At 40.2% G+C, this 24630-nt stretch overlaps 5 protein-coding genes across 10 annotated transcripts; 1 reads left to right on the top strand and 4 right to left on the bottom strand.

Annotated features, from left to right (window-relative positions):
• Window positions 1–24630, bottom strand: LOC139963719 (flavin-containing monooxygenase 5-like). Of its 6 annotated transcripts, none has more exons than XM_071964806.1 (4): window positions 24502–24630; window positions 12828–13075; window positions 6954–7601; window positions 1–5765 (listed from the first exon to the last, which is right to left on the bottom strand). In XM_071964806.1, the coding sequence occupies exons 3-4, from the start codon at window positions 7572–7574 to the stop codon at window positions 4812–4814; spliced, it is 1575 nt and encodes a 524-aa protein (XP_071820907.1). In that variant the 5' UTR covers window positions 7575–7601; window positions 12828–13075; window positions 24502–24630; the 3' UTR covers window positions 1–4811. The 6 variants fall into 6 exon arrangements, with proteins under 6 accessions (XP_071820907.1, XP_071820906.1, XP_071820911.1 ...); XM_071964805.1 differs by having other exon boundaries at window positions 24482–24619; XM_071964810.1 differs by lacking the exon at window positions 12828–13075 and having other exon boundaries at window positions 24502–24627.
• Window positions 9327–10089, bottom strand: LOC139964055 (uncharacterized). Its single transcript, XM_071965380.1, has 2 exons — window positions 9844–10089; window positions 9327–9713 (listed from the first exon to the last, which is right to left on the bottom strand). Exons 1-2 carry the CDS (start codon window positions 10087–10089, stop codon window positions 9327–9329), a joined length of 633 nt encoding a protein of 210 aa, XP_071821481.1.
• LOC139964056 (uncharacterized) lies at window positions 10107–10580 on the bottom strand. The gene has a single exon (XM_071965381.1). The coding sequence runs from the start codon at window positions 10578–10580 to the stop codon at window positions 10107–10109; it is 474 nt and encodes a 157-aa protein (XP_071821482.1).
• LOC139964057 (uncharacterized) lies at window positions 10615–11109 on the bottom strand. The gene has a single exon (XM_071965382.1). It carries the CDS (start codon window positions 11107–11109, stop codon window positions 10615–10617), a length of 495 nt encoding a protein of 164 aa, XP_071821483.1.
• LOC139963721 (uncharacterized) lies at window positions 15940–23962 on the top strand. The gene has a single exon (XM_071964811.1). It carries the CDS (start codon window positions 21151–21153, stop codon window positions 22387–22389), a length of 1239 nt encoding a protein of 412 aa, XP_071820912.1. The 5' UTR covers window positions 15940–21150; the 3' UTR covers window positions 22390–23962.

The following is a 24630-nucleotide window of genomic DNA, read 5'->3' on the forward strand; positions in this document are numbered from 1 at the left end:
TATTTTTCATTTTCAATTATGATAGAATTATTAAGTATACTTGCAACAAATAACTAATATTTGACAAATGTTTCCTTCAAAGTATTCCCCTTTGAATGAAAACTATTTCGCACATTTTAAGAAATCACATATATTTATTAGCATATATATACTTGCAATAAATAACTCATCATAAGAAAAAATGGACTTTGGTGTATTCATGTACGAATGAAAAGAATCTGTCCTTGACAAGTATTATACTATTTCGCATATTTCAGAACATATCAGAGTTACCATCAGAGTAACCATATAATTAACTATAAATAACTCAAAATCGATAGAATATTACCTTCACTGAATTCTTCTATGAATGGCAAGTACGGTATGTGTCTTTGGCAAGTACTAGTATGTGGCATATTTCAGAATATTTTATGAAATTAATATATATATAATTATAATCAGAATAAGAATACTGGCAATAAATAACTAATATTTGATAAAAATTAAATTCACTGCATTCTTTTACGAATGAAAAAAATATTTGTCCTTGGCAGGAAGTTCTAGCTAGCTTGTTTGACATTTATGAACTCTCACATATATTTAAAATATGAATTAGCATATAATTGCAATATATGTATAACAGAAATAAATAAATATATGTATATATATATATATATATATATACATATAATTGAATACGTAATGAGAAGGAAAATCCAGAACAGTGAAAAAACTTCCAGCCTCAACCGGGATTCGAACCCGGGCCTTCCGCTTTGTACGCGGACACCCTAGCCACTAGGCTATGGACGCTGATTAAATGTCAAGCGGTTCGAAACTGGTAAGGAAGGTCGTAATTTCACTGTAGGCGTTTGTCACCTGTATCGAACAATACTAGTTCTGTTTTTGGTGACATATTTTGCCTTACTCTAGAGATCAAACATGATGCTAACCAACTCGAAAATCATTTGTGAATCCTAAAGCCGGATCTCGAAAGAGATACTTTGAACAGACTTTATATTAATGAAATGGAGGTAAACGACAAACGCAAATGAATATATATAATTGAATACGTAATGAGAAGGAAAATCCAGAACAGTGAAAAGCTGTTGCTCTTGTAATTATTGTGCTAACAAGGTTTCAAATTTTGAAATCTGTGTACCCTTAATGACCTTTGACCTAACATTTCCCAGTAGGTGTCTTGTACTCCCCAAGCTGGAGCATATCACATACAAATTTCATTTAAGCTTTGCCTTTTTGAGTTTTCATATTTGCCACACTTCTGTGACATCAAGTGACCTTTAACCTCCACAGTACGGAATAGTCCACAAAAACGTGGATCTACATCTAGTGTGAAAACATACCAGCTTCACCGTTGCAGTTTTCTCATTGCTAAGGTTTTCAGGCTTTGACCTCTGTTGAAATTTAACTGTTACATATCAATGAGGTTCTTGTAATGGCTACTTTGAAATTAAATCAGATGTATGCAGTTAACCAACATTTTACAATTTGAGCTTAAAATTGATCTCAAGTGATTTTTGACCTCAACAGTGAGGTTCTTGTACTCGCAAAGGTGAATCCACACCTCAAGTAAGGTACTGTCCTTATAGCATTCGGACTTTGATTTCTATTGACCACATATGACCTTTAGCCTACAGCTCCAAAACCATAAGGAGTCTTGAACTCACCAACTTGGTGAATTCACCGAGTATGACATTAAATCAAGCTTGACTGTTGGAATGTTGATGAGCAAGTTCACAGTTATTGCCACACAAGGAGTTCCAACCAACCCATGCCCCCTAGAGATAGAACTGTAGCAAGCGTTTTTAAGATTTATGAACAACCAATTATTTATGGGCTACTCTTGTCACCTTGAATAACCTTCGACCTGCACAAGACAGACAGTTAGTAAGGTTCTTGTACACAGAGTATATCCTCATGTTAAACTTTCATCTACTGTTCTTATTGAATTATGTTCAAACCAAGGCATAACCTACACACACGCACACAGACAGGTACACTATTACCATATTACAGATGTATGTATATTATATTAGATCCTCCTGCAAGCAGGAACTCGCGAAGAAGCCTAATTGGCTTATCAAAGCCGCAAGCTGACCAAAGTCAGTCTCTCACATTCATATTTTACGTCCATGATTATGAATTGTTAATTGTCAACAACTCTGTAACTGGACGACATACATTAATCTGGGAGTGACTCGAACCGGGGACCTTATGATTGAAATGCACCGGTGTTAACCACTGAGTTAACACTCCACAAAGATGTCTTTGCTTTCAGAAAGGAATACAATTTGATCTTCATTCAGAAAGTCTGATCACAACAACCACTTGCCAAAAGCAAGGACTGTTGCAAAAATACTGACGTTTTCCCATGTTGGGAGAAGTAACCTTTGAAATTTCAGCGCATACTGTAAGTCAAAATTAAGGGCTAGAACCATTCACATTGAAATTTCACGGTGTATTGTGAGAGCTAGTACCATTTATAATGAAAGTTCTTTTCTTGGAAGTCGAATGAGGAGGTATTATGAACAATTAAATACTCACCATAACAAATTTTTCTAATTAATAAACCCAAAGAATTATTCAAAATCATTTCATATTATCATAAATAAATAATAAATACCGACGTCATTTATATAGCACTAAATCACAAAAGGATGAAAGCGTTTCACAACAAGCAAAAACAAAAACGATAGCAAGGAAATAAATACGGTGAAAACAAATAATAACCTAATAAAAAAAATCCTAAAATACCAACACAAATGAATAAAAAACAATAAGAGGTTAATAAAAAATAAAATAGGAGGGTATATAAAACAAAACAATAGGAATTTATAAAAGTACAATAAGAGGTTATAACAAACAAGAGATTAAAAAAGTTAATATTACGTAAAATAACTTTTAGAAAATTAGGTTGTCAAACAACATTTATATATTGGCAGCATTGGACTGGTCCTGATGTCTTTTGGACCAATATAACTGAAAGCTTTTTCGCCAATTTTCTTTCTTGCTGGTGGTACAAGAAGTAAGGATTTGTCAGAAGAAGAACGTAGCGAGCGCCGAGGTTGGTAAAATGGTAAATAATTCCTGAAGATACACTGGGGCAAAATAGTGAACACACTCGTAAACAAACATGAGAATACGAAGTCTTATCCGCAGGTGACATGGAAGCCAGTGCAATTTATTAAGAATTGGAGTTATATGGTCAGGTCTCGACGTTCTAGACACAATGCGCGCTGCCCTATCTGCACCCGTTGGAGCCTCCTAACCTGGGTCTTTGATATACCACCCAGATGAGTGCTGCAGTAGTCGATTCTCGAAGTGATGAGGCACTGAACAGCGATTTAACAAGCTTGTGTTGAGAGATATTTTCTAGCTGTGCCAATTTGTCTGATTCTATGTATATAAAAGTGTTTGCTCCATTAACAAGTTTATGCTGTTTGCCATTACATACATGAAAAGCCTCTCATTTGAACACTGGGTGTAGTATTCTTGGTCGTCCAAAACTAGAATATGATATTGATTCAAGAATTATTTCCTTTTGTAATGCATTTTGGTCCTATTCAGAATATTAACTCTTCCAGGCTAGCATAAATATAGTAGAAGTCTAAAGATGTATAATGCATGATTCAATGGTTCCTTGAAAGGATTTTTAACAGAAATATTCAACATAAAACGGTTATCAGCAATTAAAATTGTAATTTAAATTGATTACACTCAGAAAAAAATGTATGCTTATTCCCCTAAAACACCTGTATGATACAGTACTCTCTGCATAATATAGTTCTCCCACAAATAATCTCAAAATATTAAAACATACAGTAGCTATAGATAGAAGGGAAATTCTTAGTCCTTTCCTTGTTCTGTTGTTTGTTGGATTTGGGGTGGGGTGTGGGGTGGGGTGGTGTGTTGTGGGATAGCTGGTCTGTTAGTAGATTCATTGTTGCTATTTAATATATTGATAATTTGAACAGCATATTCACAAAATGGTCCTTTAAACTGGTAGTCTCATGATTGCTTGATTGCTATTGTCACGTCTCTATTGCAACTTATACAGTATATATACGGTAGTTTCTACATATTTCATTCTAGATTAGCTAACCATAGCTATGACATTATTATGTATTTCTCGAGGAAAAAAAATGCCAACCTGCGTTGTTATGTGTGTCACAATATTATCACAGTGGCTACTCCTCTAACCTGTGGCATTTTACCATGCAATGAGACAATGCAATGAGGAATATAGTCTGAATTTAGTCATCACTGTTTGGCATCAAACGTTGATTAGATCAAGGCTAGGTTATCCTTCAACTCCTACTTTATCTTTGTAAGATCATTAATTGTTTAGTTGTTGTTTTACTGTTATCTTTCCAGCCTCTACCGCTTTAGTTTCCCGCTCCATATCTTCACCTCATGATCTCCCTTCGCATTAACTCATGAAACTTGCGGCATGCTATTAGCAACCTCTTTTTCTCTCAAAACAAATACAACCTTTCCATCTTGACTGTTGGCAGCAATTGCCCATATTGTAGACAATTTCTCACCAATGTGTGCAGGGCAGACGATTATCTAACTAAAACACAAGATTTTGACCATTGATGAATGCTTTGAATTCATCACTTTAGCTTTCCTTTGCCTGTTTTTGTTTTTGTAGTAATATATGCATGAGCAAAATCAAGAAAGGCTCTACTTGGAAGTTGAGGTTTTGACAATTAACACTTATCTGTAAGGAGACTAAGCTCTACTACTGTAACTTACACATACATATGAATATGTTTAACAACAAGCTTTAGCAAATGGCATATTTTATGAAATTACCAATCAAGCATCCAATATGCTAAGAGTAAGATTAAGACGGAGATGAGCAGTATTTGTGGTAGAACAGATTTATTCTTCGGGACGTCAACCTTCCTGGTATGAAATGGTGCTTCCACTCGTTCCCAGTAAGTCTCGATTGCTTTTCGGGCTCCGTCCCATTTTCCTGGACCGCTTAGACGATACTGGTAATTCAGTGAAGGGCCAAACATGAGCTTTACCCATAATTTGAAATCTCGTTTAAAAGTACCCATCAGATCAGGTTTGACACCAATCTCCATGGCAACATCATCCAAGTAAGGTAAGACATCGACCTGAATCGTGTGTCGTTGAGAAGTGACGTATCTCTTTGACAGTGATTGTTTCTTGAGGGTGATATCTCGAATCATCTCTTCCTTACTGGGCAGATTAGTCAGCCCCTTAAAGACTCGGACAGCCCAACGTGATTGCATCTCGGCGATGGGAATAGTCGAGCCGACCGGCTGAACCAAACCGATAATGGCCATCGAGGAGGCGTGGCCGATATACGGAGAGAAGACGTTTTTGTAAAGGGACACTTCGTTCTTCTCTACCTTCAAATCGGGAAGGAAGGGGAACTTAAAGACATACCCAGTAGCCAAAATGACTGCATCGACTTCTTCTTCCGAACCGTCCTCAAATTTGACACTCTTTGCCGAGAATCTTTTGATGTTCGGCTTGATAACGACCCTGCCGTTTATAATCTGATTTGGCAAGTCGTCGTTCACGGTGGGATGCGCACTCAGTGGTTTGTGATTCGGTCTCAGGCCGTAAAGGTTGTGATCTAAGGTCTTTTGGAGGTTCTTTTCTAAGATCCTGTCGACCATACCATCTGGGAGAAAAGTCAGCACCCTGCTGAACTGCAGGTCCCCAGGAACACCACCTTCTCCAACTCTTCTCCACAACCATGCTCCCCTCCTAGTACTCATATACACCTGTTGGAAAGATCAGAAAAACCAAATTTGACAATTTTCAAATTGGCCCTTAAATATACCACAACAGAATTCAGCAATTGAACCTACAATTATTATGCAAAATATGACAAGCAATTAAAGATAAAACAGAAAAAGCCAAAAGTCAAATGTAGATGAGGTTTGAAAAGAGAAGAGATTATCAGCAGTAGAAATAATACTCCAAGCTTCAGTCACCACCTATTTCACCAAGCGTACCACATCTCTCCGAGATAAATATCAAACTAAAACCAAACAGGTTAGACAAGAAATGGTGTGCAATCTGAGGTGCCATATTTAGCCTATAACTTTGTTTCACCTTTAGGTCTACTGTACATCATGCAAGGATGAGCAGCTAATTAAGTGCCTTTAAATATTTTCTGGGGTTGAAAAGTTGGGGGAGGGGGGAAGAGGGGGTTTTCATGCCATACCCTACCCTAACCATCCCTGAATTACTGTACCTGATAAATATGTACAAACTGAAGGCAGCCAATTACGTTTTGTTCATCTAAATTACAACTAACAGTGTTGAATTAAGGAACATTCCGGTTGCCATCGGATTGACTTTTTAATACATGTATAGATTTCTTCACTGTTCCTTTTGAAGTGCAGCATTTTGTTAATTTCCAGGAAATTGATACACTGTCCTTTTCTTCCGACGTGATGAAGTCTTGCCATGCTGTTAATGATGACTTGAAGTACAATAAACAAGTTAATTAGGCCTCACTTTAAATCTGCCGAAAATCATCCATGGTCGTGCGTCAAATTTGGTTTCAAACTTCTTTGCAATTTTCTTGCAAGCTAACTGAACTACCACATACTGTACAAATGACTTTTTATGCAATCTAGCTTAGTTCAGTGTTTTAGTTGTCTCACATCAAATAATACACACATAATACGGACAGGAGGTATCATTTAGACCTGAAAGCTAAGAACAACCTTGGGGGCTTGCTTGTACTGGTATTACTTCCGGCACCCTGTATCTGCGTCTGGTTGAATACATTCACTACTTACATTTCAGCATGGACTTATTAGTTATAAACAAACTGTGACAGTTATTGTAAGAAACAGCTGCATGTATATGTACAAAAAGTCTTTAACACTTTGTACATCCTTTAAAATGGATGCCATACAGCTATGACACGTACACGTATGTATTAATAGTTTACTAACCTTGGAGGCTATGCGACTGACGTCTACAGCAGCATCTCCGGCGGAATTTCCAATTCCGATGACCAGCACCTTCTTATCTTCGTACTTACCCGGTGTCTTGTAATCGTGCGTGTGAATGGTTTCTCCCTGGAATTCATCCAAACCCTCAAAGGTAGGACGATGGGGCATCGCGTGGTGGCCGATGCACACCATGACAGCATCGAAGATGTGGGTCTCTTCCTCTTCATTCGTTTCGCTCTTGACTCGGACTCGCCATCTTCCCGAACCGCTTTGATCCTCTGTTACGGACACCACCGAGGTGTTGAAGCGGATGTGGTCCAAGACGCCAAAGTTTTCAGCATACATCGTGAGGTATTTATAGAGCAGTGAGTTGTGCATGTAATTGGGAAACTCACGAGGCGGTGGGAAGTCACTGAAGGCCATGGTCTCTTTGGAAGAGTTGATCACGGTTGATTTAAAGACGCTAGCCAAGTCGGGAAAGTTATCCATTTCTCGATAGCGCCACAGACCGCCGATTGCGTTGCTCTTTTCAAAGCAAGTGGGTTCAAGACCTTCCTCCAAACAAGCCTTAACAGAGGTAAGGCCACTTGCTCCTGCGCCAATAATAGCTATCCTTGACATGTTGAATAGCTGTATCTTTCTCACTTTCTGTGAAAATGAGAGAAAGAAAGAGACATTGTAATCACAGTGAATTTCTATTTTTCAGAATGACCTGAAATTTTTTGTTAAAGTTTTTTTTTCAAATCAAAGCATATTACTCTTAATGTCTTGGTAGTGTTTTTATGCTATCCTTTATTTTGTTGGACGAGGCAACGGATTTTGGCGGTTAACTGACTAGAGATGACATTCGTCAACTGAATTTCTCTTTACTTTGTACACAACTTTACACTCATGAAAATAACAGGTACGAAACTTTCTCAGCAGGCTACCCAGTAGATATAAGTCACATTTTTAGACATCAGAGTAGGCCTACATATCAAGAGTAGCAGTATAACGCAATATCTTGAGGTTTCACACAAAAATTACATTAAGTATAACAATAACGCATAACACAAAGATACAGTTTAAATACAGTCCGACAAATATAATTTTTTTGACATATATTTTACCCTCAGGTGCTCTCCAAATATCTATCAAGATCGAGCAGATCACAACAAGTTCCATTTTTTAGTAAAATGAAAACAAAACAAAGATATGTATATATGGACTTGATTCAGGTTCAGTTTTCAAATAAAACTGCAGCAAAATACACCTACCTTAAATTGAGTAAATGTTTAAAAATCTGAGATATTCAATACCCTTTAAACTGCAGTATATCCAATATAAAATGAACACTGGGAGTCAAGATTGTTTTTGCTCTTCTGCTGTGAATTTAGTTCAATTGCACCATATGCTATCATCATAAGGTCTAACTTGATTTAATGAGTGATGAATTACTTGGTTAAATCTTTATTACACGACGGTAAATTTGATTACAAAGGTCAGCTTTGCAAGGCAGGTACTCTCACGTCACCTCGTGTTTTCTTTGTCTTTAACTGCAGTACGTCTGATAGCTGTACAAATAATTTTGAGGCATGAAGATAACACATCAGTATTTACTTCTCTTTTTGAAGTGTACTAGCTGTAACTGGGACACACACTGTTGGTTTTAGTAATAAAGATGGAATGAGAAATGTATGTATACCCAAGGTTGCAATGGTTCGTCCCATTCACCTATTTTGTGTAAACATCGGTCATAAATTTGTGTGTAATTTTCCATCAGAGAAAAGTTGTGTGCATTTAGTAGTTCAGTACTTAAATTTCATTTGCAGAAAGTGAAGCACTTACTTTGTTTTGTATGCACAAAACACCTGCCCTTAGATAGACCTTACAGCAATTCTCTGGTAACTGCCTGCTTATGTGGTCAGTATATGTGTTAGTATATGGCTACTATGCACTTATATGGTTTTCCTGTAATTTCACAACAAAGTTGGCTATTAAAGCTTGCATACAGTGAATGACCTTTATTCCCAGAAAGAAAAAACAAAACATTCCCAGGGACGCTTGTAGTTGGTATTTCTATGAAAAATGTATGATCTGGTTTTCTGGGAAAATAACCATACTGCACAAATGAAACAAACTTATAAATATTGCACCCAGCTTTTAATTGTGACAAATGCAATACCACTGCTTGAACAGTATAAAGGCTCTAGGCGCAAAACTACATAAGGTAATTTCGTTGTAGCGTTCGTTAACGCGTCCAGTTTCAAGTACCTCGAGTGTCACCGACTGTCCCTTTAGAAGGACCTTCAATATACGCCTAATGGACCTAAGTATGCGCTACCACACGCCCCCCCCCCCCCCAATATGACTTGCCATTGGTGGATTGAATTCTCATTGAATATCTTTATGGCCCAATTGAAGAGCAATTTTCTCAGGTTCCAGTTCCGCCAAGGCTTCCTTTAGTTCCCTTTCACATCCCTTGAAATTAGTACCATTGTCAAATAATATTTTCTCTGGACTACCTCTTCGACTAACGAACCGTCGTAGCGCATTAACAAAGGAATCGGTGTTCATGGAACTGACTAGCTCAATATGGACTGCTCTCATCGCCAAACAGGTAAATACACAACCCCAGACCTTCACGGAGCTGCGGCCTTGTTTCACGAAGAATCGCCCAAACAGGTCTACAACCACATCTGAGAAAGGTGCCTTCCTGCTGTTACTCTGGCGACTGGGAGATCTGCCATATACTGCTGACTGGGCGCTTTGTTCCTCTTCCTACAGACAATACATTTCCCTAAAACTTTCCACACAGCAGCTCCTCTTATTACCCAATAGTAATCTCTTAGATATGTCCAATTCATGCCCGCCCCATATGACCTACGAGGATATGATGATGCTGGATTACCAACTTCGTCACGTGATTGTCTGACGGTAGGATCACCGGGTGTTTCTGATCATATGCGATTGCTGCATTTGCCAACCGGCCCACAACACGCAACACGCCGTTCACTGCGATTGGGCATAATTTGTTAGAGGTAGTACTGCTCCAGCCACCTTTACGATCTTGGCACCTTGCCTGGTTCTCAACATCAGGGAATGTTCGTTTTTGCAACCAAATGATAATGTTTCGTTCAGCATCCTGTAACTCCATAACAGACAAACTGCCAATCAGACTGTTATACTGTCCCTTGGCACGACTATGTAAGATACTCTAAGACGAAGCATCCGCGCAACTCCTCTCTTTAGGCTGTTCCACGTGGAGTACCTTTCTATTAGTTTCCGAACGGGATCATCTTCATTAATCAGGTTAACTGTACCTTGTCTTACTTTAGCATGTCCTGCAAGAATTTCGTCTGATTCGACTGCTGCAATGTATATTTTTCTCTCAAGTGGAGATGCAGGCCAGACGTGTTTACCCTTCAAGAGAAAGTCTGGTCCCTGCAACCCAGTGCAACTACCTGGCATCTCTTTGGCGTGATGTCCTCTTGAGCCGTCGTCAGCTTGGTTAGACTTGCTATCTACATGTCGCCACTGACTACTGTCACTCCCGTCCTGAATCTTGGCAACCCTGTTTGCCACGAAGGTACGGAACTTTCTGCTTTCGTTTCCGATATATTGCAGAACTGAATTTGAATCAGTCATATAGGTTAAATTCTCACTAAGAAGTCTTAGCTCCTTAGTAACAACTTGTCCGAGTTCCACCGTCAAAGACTGCAGACATCAATTCAAGTCGTGAAATGGTTACCCTTTTCAAGGGACATAAGCGTGCTTTCCCCATCACGAATGAACATTCGATTTGTCCGTTCAGGTGTTCGGTCCTTAAATATGCTACAGCAGCGTAGCCTCTCTCCGACGCATCACAGAAAATGTGTAGCCCATGTTTCACGTCACCAGATATTGTATGCTTGAAACATCGTTCAACTTCGACGCTTTCGAGGCTGGGTAACTCTGCCAACCACTCGTTCCATTGCCTCTGCTCTTCTGGGCCAACAATCTCATCCCATCTCAGCCCTTTAGAACAAAGGTCTTGTATAAGAAACTTAGCTGTCAGGATAAAGGGTGCCACAAAGCCAAGTGGGTCATACAATGAGCTTGTAGCAGATAACATGCCTCTCCTGGATGGCCGGACTTCCTTTGGTGAAACCTTTAACATAAATGTGTCTCTTTCCATATCCCATAGAACGCCTAAAGTTCTTTCAATGGGTAGATGATCCAGATCTCAGTCTACCACGGACCGTGCACGCTCATCAGGGGGTACGACATCTAACACTGTTCGATCATTGCTAGCCCACTTCACGAGTCGAAAACCAGACCTCTTCAGCATGTCACGCAGTTGTGGAATCAGCCGTCTTGCTTGTGCCGCATCTGGTACAGACTTCAAACAGTCGTCGACATAAAAAATTTCTAAGACGGCTGTTGATGTATCCTTATCGAAGGCGTTATTGTGGTATACCGCTGTCTTTCGAAGTGCAAATCCTGCACAACTCGGTGAAGATGTTGCACCGAACAAATGGACAGTCATCTGTTATTCTCTTAACTGACTGTCGCAATCACCGCCTTCCCACCACAGAAACCGCAAAGCGTTAGCATCCTTCGCCGGAACCTTTACCTGGTGGAACATTGCTTCCACATCAGCTACAAATGTCACCCTTTCCTGTCTGAATTGCGTCAGAACTCCTATTAGACTGTTGGTATGATCTGGACCCTGCAACAGCATGCTGTTAAGTGAACTCCTCTATATTTCGCCACACAGTCGAAAACTACCCTGACCTTCTCAGGTTTGAAGGGATGCACTACCGGATGATGCGGCAAATACCAGATTGTACCATCTTCAGTTTCGTCGTCATAATTTACTTCCCTTGCATATCCCTTGTCCAGATAATCTTGTATTGTTTCTTTGTACTTTGTATAAAACTTCTGATCTTTGATGAATCTCCTCTTCAGACCATGGACTCGTGAATATGCCACGTCCCAATTGTTGGGTAGTGCTGGTGGGTAGTGCCTCCATGGCAAGCTAATTTCATAATGACTATCAATAAGCTTAGCCGTTGTCTCCATAATGTCCCGTGCCTTACGATCTTCCCTGGAATCTCCCACCTCTTTAGCGTTCTAACCAAATCCATGATCCCACACCCGACGTGACGTAGTCATTGTTAGGTTAACTCCCATGGATGCATCGTCTGAGGCGGAAGAAGGTCTACCATCCCACGTCCCATTAACCGAGGTACTAGAACCCAGTAGTGGTTCGAAGTGAAGCAACGTGTGATGGCGTTTGGTGCAACCACTAACCTTACAACTTGCTTCTAACCTACAAGTACTGGCTATGTGGAATCCCTTTAAACAATTATCACAAAGCCTTCGTCGGCGTGCAAATCTAAACCTTTCCCATTGAGGTATTGCCTTGAACTTTTCACACTGGCTTAAAGCATGTGGACCATCGCACAAAACCCACGTTGCCTCCCTTTTACCTTTAGGGTTCTTCAACCTTTGTTGCAAACGACCAAGCTCTTTAAGAGGTCTTAACTTTACCATTTTGTTTTTAACATCTTAAGTTTTTCCCAATGTTTCTTCCATACATACTATTTGCAGACACAGCTGCCTGTTCTAAAAACTCTGTCATGTCTACAAATCTTGGTTCTCTACCTGACATGATCAACCTGTGAGCTAGTTTTGCCCACTCTGTTTGGAGGTATATCGACAACCTTGACTGAACACCGAACAAAGTTTCAGTGCTGTCTATGTTTGCACTATAACCCATCTGACTAATAGTGATAACACACTTTCTCATCAGTCTACCCAGATTTCTAAGAGACTCACCATCGTTGGGGCTTATTTGAGGACCATTCAACACCTTATCTAGCTAGCAATGACAAATAACATGAGGCTCACCAAACTGCTCTTGTAGCAAACTTCTGGCCCTCTGTTAGCCTTCCGCTGGGTCCAGTTTTATGTAGGCGCAACACTACATACGGTAATTTCGTTGTAGCGCTCGTTAACGCGTCCACTGCAATCATTACACCAACACGAATTGTAAGTGAATCTAGTTTGATTTTCTCTTCATATCTAACTATATGGACTTCGTATGGACTTCACACATACTCCTTTAAACGTACTCGGGACGTACTCTGGACGGTTCACTACAATGAAAAAGAAGATATATTCCTACATAAAAATCTGTACTTCAAAAGTCAGACATATCAGTAAACAACGATTCTACTATACATCACACTACACTTCGGTATTACATGGAGGAGTAACAGTCTGATCGCTTCATTGTACAGTTGGATCTCGAGGTGAAGGGACGTCTCAGACAATCCTTTCTCTTCTGGCAGTACACGTGGTAACATTGGCATTTGAATGCTATGCACCCGTAGTATTGTGCTTCATCCGTCGGAAAAGATCACAAGTCGTTTATTGTCATGCTAATGTTAGTCGCATCGATTCTTTCGTAATCCCTGTTCAGATCACATAGAGAAAGACAGAAGTGGTCAGTATCACGACCACGCTGCTCATGATAGTAGGTAAGAACTCCAAACGAAACCTAACTGGTAAGTGCGTTATCTTTAGGCATATATGCATAACATTTCCACGGCCTAGACTAAGGAAAAAATAGAGTCCTGACTTTGGCAGGTTCGGTTCCCAAACTTAACGTGTGCGTTTGATAATAAAGTAATGTAACTGTACGTGTTTGGAGCTCTGACTTATGCAGGCTCATTAAGTAACCCTATCTGACTTCGGCAGATTTCTCAGTAAAGAGTTGATTTGCGTATTTGCAAATAAGCTCTAGGACATTTAAACAAACCAGGAGTTCTGACCTCGGCAGACTCATTCGGTAAATCAACCGTTAATACTATCTGACTTCGGCAGATTTTTTACCAGTGCACAACAGATCTCTGACTTAGGCAGATTTACAGATATCATGGATAACGAAATTACCCTTGATTATGCAGAGGAACTTATCCCTGCGGATTCTGTGCCCTCTGTGCCCTTCGGGAGAAAGGTACATCGGGCAGAAATGAAATGTCAGACCTAAAAGTTGCTATGAGCCAAATGCAAGCTCAGATGCAAACAATTTGTGACAAAATTCATGCCACAGATCAGTTAACACCCAGCAAGAGAAACACATCTGAAGATGACATTAATGAGGCACCTACAAAATGTGCAAAAACTGATGGAATATCCTTTGATGAATAATTACATGCCCTCTTCAGGGCAACAGAATATACAGTCACTGATTGTGTCCTAATTCCAGACGATGGAATATCAGAAGAGCAAAACATACTCAGTGCTCTTGTCTCTGATTTAGAGTTTGGCAAAAAGTCTGGTGCCCCAGTACATGAAAAAGAAGCCAGTCTTGTGGCTAACATTTGCAAAGAAAAATTTTGTCAGGCAACTATGAAAGAGCGTTGTCAAAAATATGAACGTCCAGGCAACCTCGATAGCATGCAACCTACACAAGTTAACAAGCTTGTGTGGGATCATTTAAAAACATACACTCGCAATATAGACATGAAAATTCAGCGAATACAATTCCTGAATGTAAAAGCAATGACTGCCCTGACAGTCATGATCAATGACATACTTGTTGCTAAAAGTGCACTTGATAAGGAAACTATCATGACTAGAGCAACTGATGCTTTGGCACTGTTGGGTTTAGCAAATATTGATCTGAACCAAGTCCGACGAGACTTAATAAAACCAGAACTAATAGCAGAATATAGAAGTCTCTCTTCGAAATCCCAAAACTCTGCACTGCTCTATGGTGATGACATATCACAGCAAATGCGAGATATCGCAGAGGCAAATAAAATTAGCCGTTGGCTAACACCTACCAAGGGAAAGTTCAGTGGTTCATATACCTACTCTCGAGGAAGAGGTCGAGCACAAGGAGGCAGAGGAACATACACAAGCTCTTTTTTAGGCCAGCGACAAATGAAGCGGCCGTTCCAAGACTGGAACAAGAAAACCTAAAGAAAGGTGAGGTGAGTTTCGTTTCTCTCTCTTACACTACATATCTTGCAAATGTTACCCCTGCGGAAAGTATTATAGAAGGCAGACTACAATATATTGTTACAACTTGGCAGGACATTACGTCTGATGTCGACATTTTACGAACCACGCAAGGTTACTAAATAGAGTTCGACAGGGAAAAACCAGTCAATTACAGGGTGAAAGATATTATCCCTTGCATAGGGCTCAGCCCTACAGAAGAAACTTTCCTTCAAACAACACTGGAAATATTGCTTAGTAAAGGTTTACTAGAAAAGGTGCCTCATACACATGGGGAATTCCTATCAAAAATATTCTTCAGACCAAACCTGATGGTTCTTTCCGCATGATACTGAATTTGAAAAGTCTAAATGAAAGTGTCAAGTATCATCACTTAAAAATGAACACCATACAGTCGGCATTATAGCTCATAGAGCCGCACTGCTATATGGGATCCAATGATCCCAGCCAGCAGGCCGAGTTGGGGCCAATTGGGCCTGGTTGTGCCAGGGCCAGCCCACTCAGTGCCAATTCGGGCACAATACAGTGTGGCCCTTCTGGTTGACATATTTCAAAACATTATTGAGATGTTCAACACATACTTGTTTTTTTGCTTTGGAAAGCTTAGGTTCGTCCCTAGGCCACCAATCCTTGACAACAGTCAATCCATTAACGTAGTGGCCCAATTGGAACAGACTCGGTTTTTGATCAGGTTAGCCCTCATGTATGGCCCGCTTCGAGCCCATTCGGGAGCAAGACGGTTTCACCAGGGGCGTTCTGTGACTGTTTTGAGTGGGGGGGGGGGGTGTACGGACCCAAATTTACCGACCAAAATTGATTGTTAGCAAACTCGCTCGAAAAAAATGAGGCTAGTCTGCGAAAAATATGTTAAATTGGTAAGAATGTAGCCGAAAACACTGATAAGCCCCCCCCCCCCAAAAAAAAAGAAGGTAATCAGTATATTTGATTTTACCGACGAACTCACGAACCGCCCCCCCACTACCCCGTACGGTACGCCCCTGGGTTTCACTCTTTCGGCTGACCTCTTTCAATATATATATATCTCATTTTCACACTGCACTATCGTTATGACAATGCCAACTGGCAACACTGATTCCCGAATTAGGCGCGTCTTTTGCCGCAAATATGTATCGCGCGAGCGCTCCATGCACTCACGTGATCACTCTACGGCAAGAAAGCTAAAGAAATGACAGAAGCTATCCGAAATCTGATTCAACGAAATCGATCGAAATAATTCGATTCGTAATTGATAATTCAATCATTTACTCGAAAGGAATCGGTACTCGTTGAGTATTTTGGAACAATTTTTTCTGCGAGTGTGACTCATTTGGGTAAATTTGTAGCAAGTTTTATTTCCTTGCACCCTCATCTCCGGAAGTGTAAACTTTCTGTGACGGGTTGCCCCCTTGGAAAATACTTTAAGGGACTCACCAGAGGAATACATGTGTCATCTTAGCTTGGGACCTCCGCGACATTTGGATTATTACTATATCGAGTACTAGCTGACGTATATTAATATACTTAATTACAGCTCTACACGCATATCTTTACCTCGGAAACTTCAACCCCGTATTATTTATATTTGTTCGAATATTGCCCGCTAGTGTTATTTACTGCTCCGCGAGCTTTTTTCATCGGACTTAGTGGCCTAACGATCACCTCCGGTCTGCGTCGCAGGTGATTATTGTTTATCAGCGTAGCCTAGCACGGTTAGTGTTCATAGGATAGTAAGCCTAGGCCCCCTTCAGTACTACTACTAGTACTACTAGCATGGACACTTCGAAGTTCGGACACCTAAGCCTTGAAACACCCCAAAACTATATCTTGTGGTATAAATCACCTGACAATATACTTGATATGGTGGGAGAAGTGTGTTATATTTCGATACACGGCCAAACTTTCTTTCCTGCAAACTGTTTTCACGTTGTATTCCAGAAGATTCTTCGTGAATGTGGAACTGGTATTTCTTTGCTAGAGTATTGCGAAGTTCGGACAACCGGCCCACAGTGTGGCGCTGGTGATAACATTCGTGGCGCAGTTGCTCTAGGTTGTCATGGTGAAATCGTGTATTTCTTAGGGGTGTCCGAAATTCGCAGTGTTCCGAATTTCGCAATACTGACTATACTTCGCGCGACCTTCGGGAAGTTCCAACCACGGATTGGCGTAAAGATTCTCACGCCACCGATCTAAGCTTGGGCTGAGCGACGGTGTACTGTGTGTATTTTTGTGTACTGGAGGACCGGCCATTTCTCATTTAATTTTACAAGACAGCCTGATCCGAATTATTAGATCTGAGGTGAGTGTTTTACAACACCATTGTTGAATCTCTGATTTAGAGAACGTTAGCTCTAAAATGGTGATCCCGACGTGATTAGTTCGTTCCGTTGTAAATTATTTTTATCTTGTGTAGACAGCTATTTTCATTACGATATGTAATTCAGCGGTTGTTAACGGTGGCCAGTAGGCCTATAGCATTATCAGCCAACTAGACCTGTTGGCAGGTCATTTCGTGTATTACTCGCGACAGCCAATCCTTACGGTTTACATTGACCGAGCCTTTACAGTTGCAGAGCAATCGCGGTTGGTGTATTATTTGTCTTCATTATAAACTATTCATAGATAAGTCTCCTTGTTCGTTTTCCGATAAACATTTCTCGTATTGTATCACCACGCATTTGTTTTCTGTAGCTGATTCAAGGACATATTCTTTCGATCGCTATCGTAGGCCTGAAGGACATGTACTTATCATAGACTTTGTAATTAGAAGAGGAGCCACTGTTGCAGACTTGCTTCCGTATACCATAGATAAGCTACGTCGCTATCCTACCAACGACTGGGTCATTCTTCACGTTGCTGCAGGCATTAACGACCTTACGGAATTCGCCAGCAATTCTTCAGGTCAGAGAGTTCTCCGTTGATCTCCAGTTACTGCTCCTCGGCTAATCTCACGTCTCCAACATTTTAAGGACACTGTTCAACGAGAGCACCCACGCATTATTATTGCCTTTATTACTCAGCCTCCTTTGTTTAGTTCCAGGAAAGTAGGCAGCTGTTTTCGCCAATACTCACTACTGAACAACTCAAGGCCTGTCGACATGATCTCGACAATCAGTCAACCTATTCATTCGTCGTTTCAATCATCAACCGCAAGACAATTTCAACATTTGTAAATATGTATTTGTCATGTTTAAACCGATTTTTGTAGATTAAAGGGGGCATTCATTCAAACTGTAGTTCACTTTTCTGATAGAGCATTGAAAATCATATCGGTAGCACTATTTCCAACTGCATAGCATGTTCATTTACCTAGATATGACTGTTGCAGTATGTTATTCAATAGGAGAAGAAAGGCAACACCATATTTTTCATGTGTTTATATAAATATGAATAACAATATAAAACATAGGAATTGCTACAAAACTAAGGAACTGATGTCATCAAATATTGGAATTGCCGATCTATTTTATTTCTTTAGGAATTTTCAAATGCTCATAGGCTAACTCTGTAGCCGGACATGCTATAGGGGATGAATAGCTACTGGCATGATTTTCAAAGCTCTATAACATACATATATCACATTTTGAGTACACTTGCCCTTTAATGTGAATACTTATGCTTAGTAATAAACCATTCCATTCTTTTTCATTGTGTCGTATCTACATTAAATGATAATACACCTTAATTCTTACTCATCAATGTTCAGTATTCTAGAGTACATCCATCCATTTACTGTAATTAATATTTTTCATTACCTATGCACTTTATCTTGTCATAAAACATTGAAGATGTTTATTCTCACATTACCAGAAAAGATAAAAGTTCAGTTTTCTGTCACGATTTTGAATGAGTTCATGTTTCTATGATTCCTTTTGATCCAGAGGATGATCTAGCATACATACTGTTGGCCTTTTTTGCAATGCAAAATTTTGTGCAATCGTTAACATTTGCAGGGTGTGCCTGGATATTCTATTCTTTCTCCAAATGCCAAAATGTTCCCTCCAATTAGGATGCATATAGTTTCAGTTCTGAGAGTTTTATATTTTTTCTTTAAAATAAAATATAATTATGTAGTTTTATGAATTATTTTTTAGTTTTCATTGTTGTCTTCCCCAGAAATATATCTCAATGAATGTAGACATGAATACTTTTCTTTTCATTTGGATTTGTTCTGAGGCAATTAATCTCTGCTGTACCACGACAGTACATGAACGGTTCAAGTATTATTGACCCCCATTCAACAAGCTGCTATAATATGTGGGACACAAGTGCAACCAAGCTATATCAGGCTCTTCTCTCGTCCTGTGGGTGATAGAGGCGACTACACTTTCACGCTGAGACAAACGTGGAACTTTTACAAACACTTCCAGCATGCTCCCAGGACTGTTATTTTACGTCCCCATCCCATGGTCGTGATTGAAACTTGGCCTTCAGCCACTTTCCTGAATGCTGAGAGGTGGTGAACCTGTAGATAACTGAACTATTTTAAGGGCCACAGTGAACCAGCTGGGCTTAAAATTTGGGCCACACAGTTGGGCCCAGTGTGGGTTTCACTTGGGTCAAGCTCAGCCAACTGGGCACGAAATGGGTCCCATTTGGCCCCATGCAGTTAGCCTGATCGAGCACAGTATGGGTTCTGTGTGGGCCAAAACGATTCGGGCCAAGAATGGGTCCCAGGTGGGCCCCAGACAGCTGGCCCGGCTGGTCCCCGTATGGGATTGGTTTGGGCCCCAATCAGTCTGGCCCAACTGGGACCAGTTTGGGCCTCTCGTGGGCCCCAATCTGTTTGGCCCAATTGGACCTTGTGTGAAACGGAATGACAAATCTTCCCAATTGGCAGCCTGATTGGGCCCCATTTGGGGCCCACTTATGATTGCTGGCTGGGATCTCAAGGATGCATATTACATGGTACCAATCAGCTTTTCTAGTAGAAAATTTCTACGCTTTGTCCATAAAAACTTGTTTTTCAGTACACATGTCTGCCAAACGGCCTGGCTTCGGCTCCCAGAGTATTTACAAAGTTACTTAAGCCAGTTCTTTCACACTTGCGAAAACTAGGCTATTCATGCCTCAGTTACATTTATGATATCTGCCTCCAGGGCAGAACAAAACAAGAGTGTACAAAAGTTGTGACCGTCGCTTTGGATTTGTTCCAAAAATTGGGGTTTATAGTTCACGTAGTAAAATCGGTCCTTGAACCTAGCCTTACTCTGATATTTTGGGGTTTTATATTGGATTCAGAACATCTGGTTCTGAGGCCGAAGCAGGCAAGAATTCAAGCAGTTTTGAAAGAGTTCCACGCTCTCAAGAAATGTTTTAAAACAGTAAAAGAACTGACAAGGGTCATTGGCATAATAGTAGCGCTGTTTCCAGGTGTTCGATGTGGGACCTTGTTAAATAGGGATTTGGAAATAGTTAAAATTGAGGCCCTGAAGGCTAACAAAGGGGATTTTGATGCGAAAATCACCTTATCAAATGAAGCCCATCTTGAATTAGACTGTTGGGTAAAGAATCTGCCCACGTCTTTTAATTTCATCGACGAAAATCCACCTGATATTGTTATAGAAACAGATAATAATAAATGAACTTATAAAGCGCTAAAATCTACGAAGTATTCAATAGCGCTGTACAACCCTAATAGAACACCAACTTGAAAAAAATGAGGCTTCAAGCAAGACTTGAACTGACTGAGAGTGGGAGAACTCCGCACAGATATGGGCAGACCATTCCAGAGCTTGGGCCCGGCTGATGGAAAGGCACGGTCGCCACAGGTTTTCAGTTTAGTTCTGGGAACAGTGAGAGTGAATGTATTGCTAGAACGCAAGGTAAAACGAGTATTGACCTGGAAGGACAGATCGTCTGACAAATAGGCGGGTGCCATTCTATGAATGCACTTATACACCAGGAGCAGTACTTTGAACCTAATTCTGAATTCAACAGGCAACCAGTGCAAAGAATGGAGGATACTCAACGATGGTGTGATAAAGTCATAGCAGTCTACAACAAGCCTGGCTGCGCTGTTCTGCAGACGTTGCAGTCTCTGAATCAGTCTGGAATACCATGGAGCAAACTATTGCAATAATCCAAATGGCTATGAATGAATGAATGAATGAACCAATGTGCTCATAGTTCTAGAAGACATATGTTTCATAATCTTCTATAAATTAAAACTATAATAGAAACCAGTCTTGCAAACTTTACCGATATGTTTATCTATTTTCATGTGTTTGTCGAAAATAACCCCGAGGTTGCGGACTTGATCACAAGAAGCAATGAAAGCACCACCAACTTTGATAGACTTATTGACGACCTTTGTGAGCTGGACTGGAGTGCCTCCCTTCTAGGATGGGGTGCTTACTGCCCCTCATTAGAATCCAAAGCCAGCGGGCAATGGAGCAGGGAAGAAAAACACATCCATATCAATGTGATGGAATTAACAGCAATAAAATTTGGACTTCAAACCCTATTGCAGAATACCAAATGTAAACATATCAGAATTACGACTGATAGCACCACGGCGGTCTCATATGTTAATGCAATGGGAGGAACCCACTCACTTCTTTGCAACCAAATTACTAAGAAGGCTTGGCTATGGGCTGTTAAACACCAAAACTGGCTTTCATGTGCTCACATACGAGGCAAAGTTAACATTCAAGCGGATAGCCTGTCCAGAACATTTCGAAACAATACCGATTGGATGCTGAACAAAAAGGGTTTCCAAAATATTTTCAAACTGTGGAAACAGCCAGTGATAGACTTATTTGCTTCCAGATTAAATAAGCAAATTGATAAACATGTTTCATGGAAACCAGACCCAAATGCTCTATTTATTGATGCATTTACATTCAACTGGCATGACTATTTCTTTTACGCTTTTACCCCTTTCAGCCTTATTGGCCGAGTGCTCCAGAAAATCCGAAGCGATAAGGCGAAGGGAATCATCATTGTTCCTTGCTGGACCACCCAGCCCTGGTCAACCAAACTGTCCAGCATAATCATAGATACACCAAGATTTTTGCCAAAGCGAAAAAAGCCTGTTATCACTCCCAGCCGCCAAAGAACCAAACCCACATCCACTTCATCAAAAGCTTCAGCTCATGGCATGCCATTTGTCTGGCAATCCTTCAGACGTTGTGGAGTTTCAAACGAAACTGCCGCTGCACTTATGGCATCATGGAGACACACCACCAAACGGCAATATCATTCTCATCAGAGAAAGTGGCTGCAATTCTGCGTCAGTAACGAAGTTTACCTGCTTAACCCAACTGTTTATCAAGTGCTAGACTTTCTGACAAGCCTTTTTAAGGGAAACTTAGGGTATAGTACCATCAATACAGCAAGGGCAGCGTTAACAGCTTCACTGCACCCTTACCAAGAGGACACCACATCTCATCCTTTAATTTCAAGGTTCCTTAAAAGAGTACAGTATAGTAAGACGGGGTAAAAAAAACCGTTTCCTTAAAGTTTAACATAAAACTCGTTAGGTAGATGCTTAGGTAGATATTTTAGCATTGTCAGTTGACAAGTGGGAATACCTTCCTAAATAGCCATAATAAAAATTTCAATCACAATGAGTAAAGGAGAAATTCCAGAAAAGGGGTGGTTTTTTTACCCCGGCTGTTAGTCATTTTTGGGGTAAAAAAAGGCCCTGCTGGGGTAAAAAAAGTCCACACTGTTAAAACAACATACTACCAAAGAAAATGTGCAAAACCACCAGAAATATTTTCAGCACACTTTAGAAAAGCTTTATTTGGGCATTTTCAATCGAGTTCTGCATGAATTAACCTATTGCCAAACGATAAACTCCGGGAAACAAACCCCACCTTCCGAGACTAAGCAAGATTCCATCAAGACTGTTTAATACCCCCTAAAACATTATTGACCATGTTTTATGAGTTTTATTCTATATATTAGTATCACATTCAGCTGTGGGGTTGGGACTTAGGGTAGAGAATAATTTAGGACTCTAAAAATAACAAGATAACCATATACAGCAGACATATATTGTGTTAGGCTATAACACTAGGCTAACATAGCAATATCTTAGGTTAAGAACAGGCAACAGTTAGTTATAAAAATGTAAATTATTATATTGGTAGAAATTAGAGGAGCATAGATGTACTCCCTGTGTCAATCATATAGCAGTTCTAACATTCTGTGATAAATATAAACCATTTTGAGAGGAAAATAGGACTGGTCTTTTTTTACCCCAAACGGACACTAAACCCTGGGGTAAAAAAAATCCACGTCATTCGAGAAAACTGGCAGATCGTGCGGGTAATTACATTACTGATTCATGTAGGTACACCTCTTGTTATCATAACCAAGAAAAAAAAACCTCTATATCAGTTCTAATATTTTTTGCGTGATAAAGTTAAAGGACAGTGTTCAGAACCTAAATATTTGCTATTTTTAGAGTATGGGCAAAATAGGCGCTAAAAGTATCGGTACGCCGATAGAAAAGAATAGTAACAATCAATAAAGTATGTCAGAATTGACTTGGGCACCATGGTTTTCACATACACCATACAAAAATGTGTTTCCATTTCTCACGACTTGTAGTGGGGGTGGGTTTGTTTTTACCCCAACTACCCTGTGGTTTTTTTTTACCCCGTTTTACTATATATGAACTTAGGCCCACATCCACCAGACACAAGGAAATTTGGGACGCTTCACTCGTACTGAACCACTAACGTGGTTGGCACCCACTTCATATATTGTCTCTCAAACAAGTCTCACATAAACTTGTTATGTTATTGGCCTTTACCACGGCCCAACGTTTACAAACGCTCTACATGATGGATCTACAGAACCTTCATATGGGAACAAATCGTGCAGAATTCCCGTTTCAGTCTCTTGTGAAACAGCAAAACCTGGCTCTAAGCAATTGAAGTGTGTATTACACGGCTATCCAGCTGACACCAGACTTGATGTACTGGTACTTTTTCAGCACTATATAGGTCTCACAAAAACCTTTAAGGGGAATGGAGGCCAAATTGTTCATCAGTTATGTCTCCCCCCCCCCCCCCCACAGACATGTAGCAACAGATACGATAGAAAGGTGGCTAAAGGATGTTATGTTCCAAATCTGGAATATGCACAGTACGCCGGCAGCTGCAGTTTCTCTGGCGCACCACAAAGGAGTTCCTTTGACTTCTCCCGTATTTCTGTTGTTGTGTATGTTATATGCATTTTATAGCTTTAGGAAAGCTTCCAATATTTTGACAGTGAAATAAAAATATACAACGTGTCAGCTATAATTATGAACAATCTAATTGTTAAAAGTAAGCACACAAACTTGAACTGGCATTGCCATCACATAACTTGAACCTTAATACAGGTGAATAACACAAACCAGCAAAGAGTACCAATTCTGCGAACAACATAATAACGGAGTCTATGAGTAAATCGTAAACACGTAAGAATCTAACACTACAATGAGTTGGCCCCAGCCGTACACTATTCATACAAACAATTATCTCCCTCAGTTACACGAACACCTGGCATACAAATTAAAGGCCAGATGTGATAATTACCGATTGTAGCTACTCCTTACTTGCAAAACAGCAATCTACCTCTCTCACTAAGGAATAATATCTCAAATTCTTCTTTGACAGTATACTCTAGTGTCATCAAATAGTAATGGAGCAAATCGCATACCACTCGTTGGCAGCGTACCTACATC

The sequence above is a fragment of the Apostichopus japonicus genome, chromosome 22 (genome assembly GCF_037975245.1).
Source record: "Apostichopus japonicus isolate 1M-3 chromosome 22, ASM3797524v1, whole genome shotgun sequence".
Taxonomy (NCBI): domain Eukaryota; kingdom Metazoa; phylum Echinodermata; class Holothuroidea; order Aspidochirotida; family Stichopodidae; genus Apostichopus; species Apostichopus japonicus.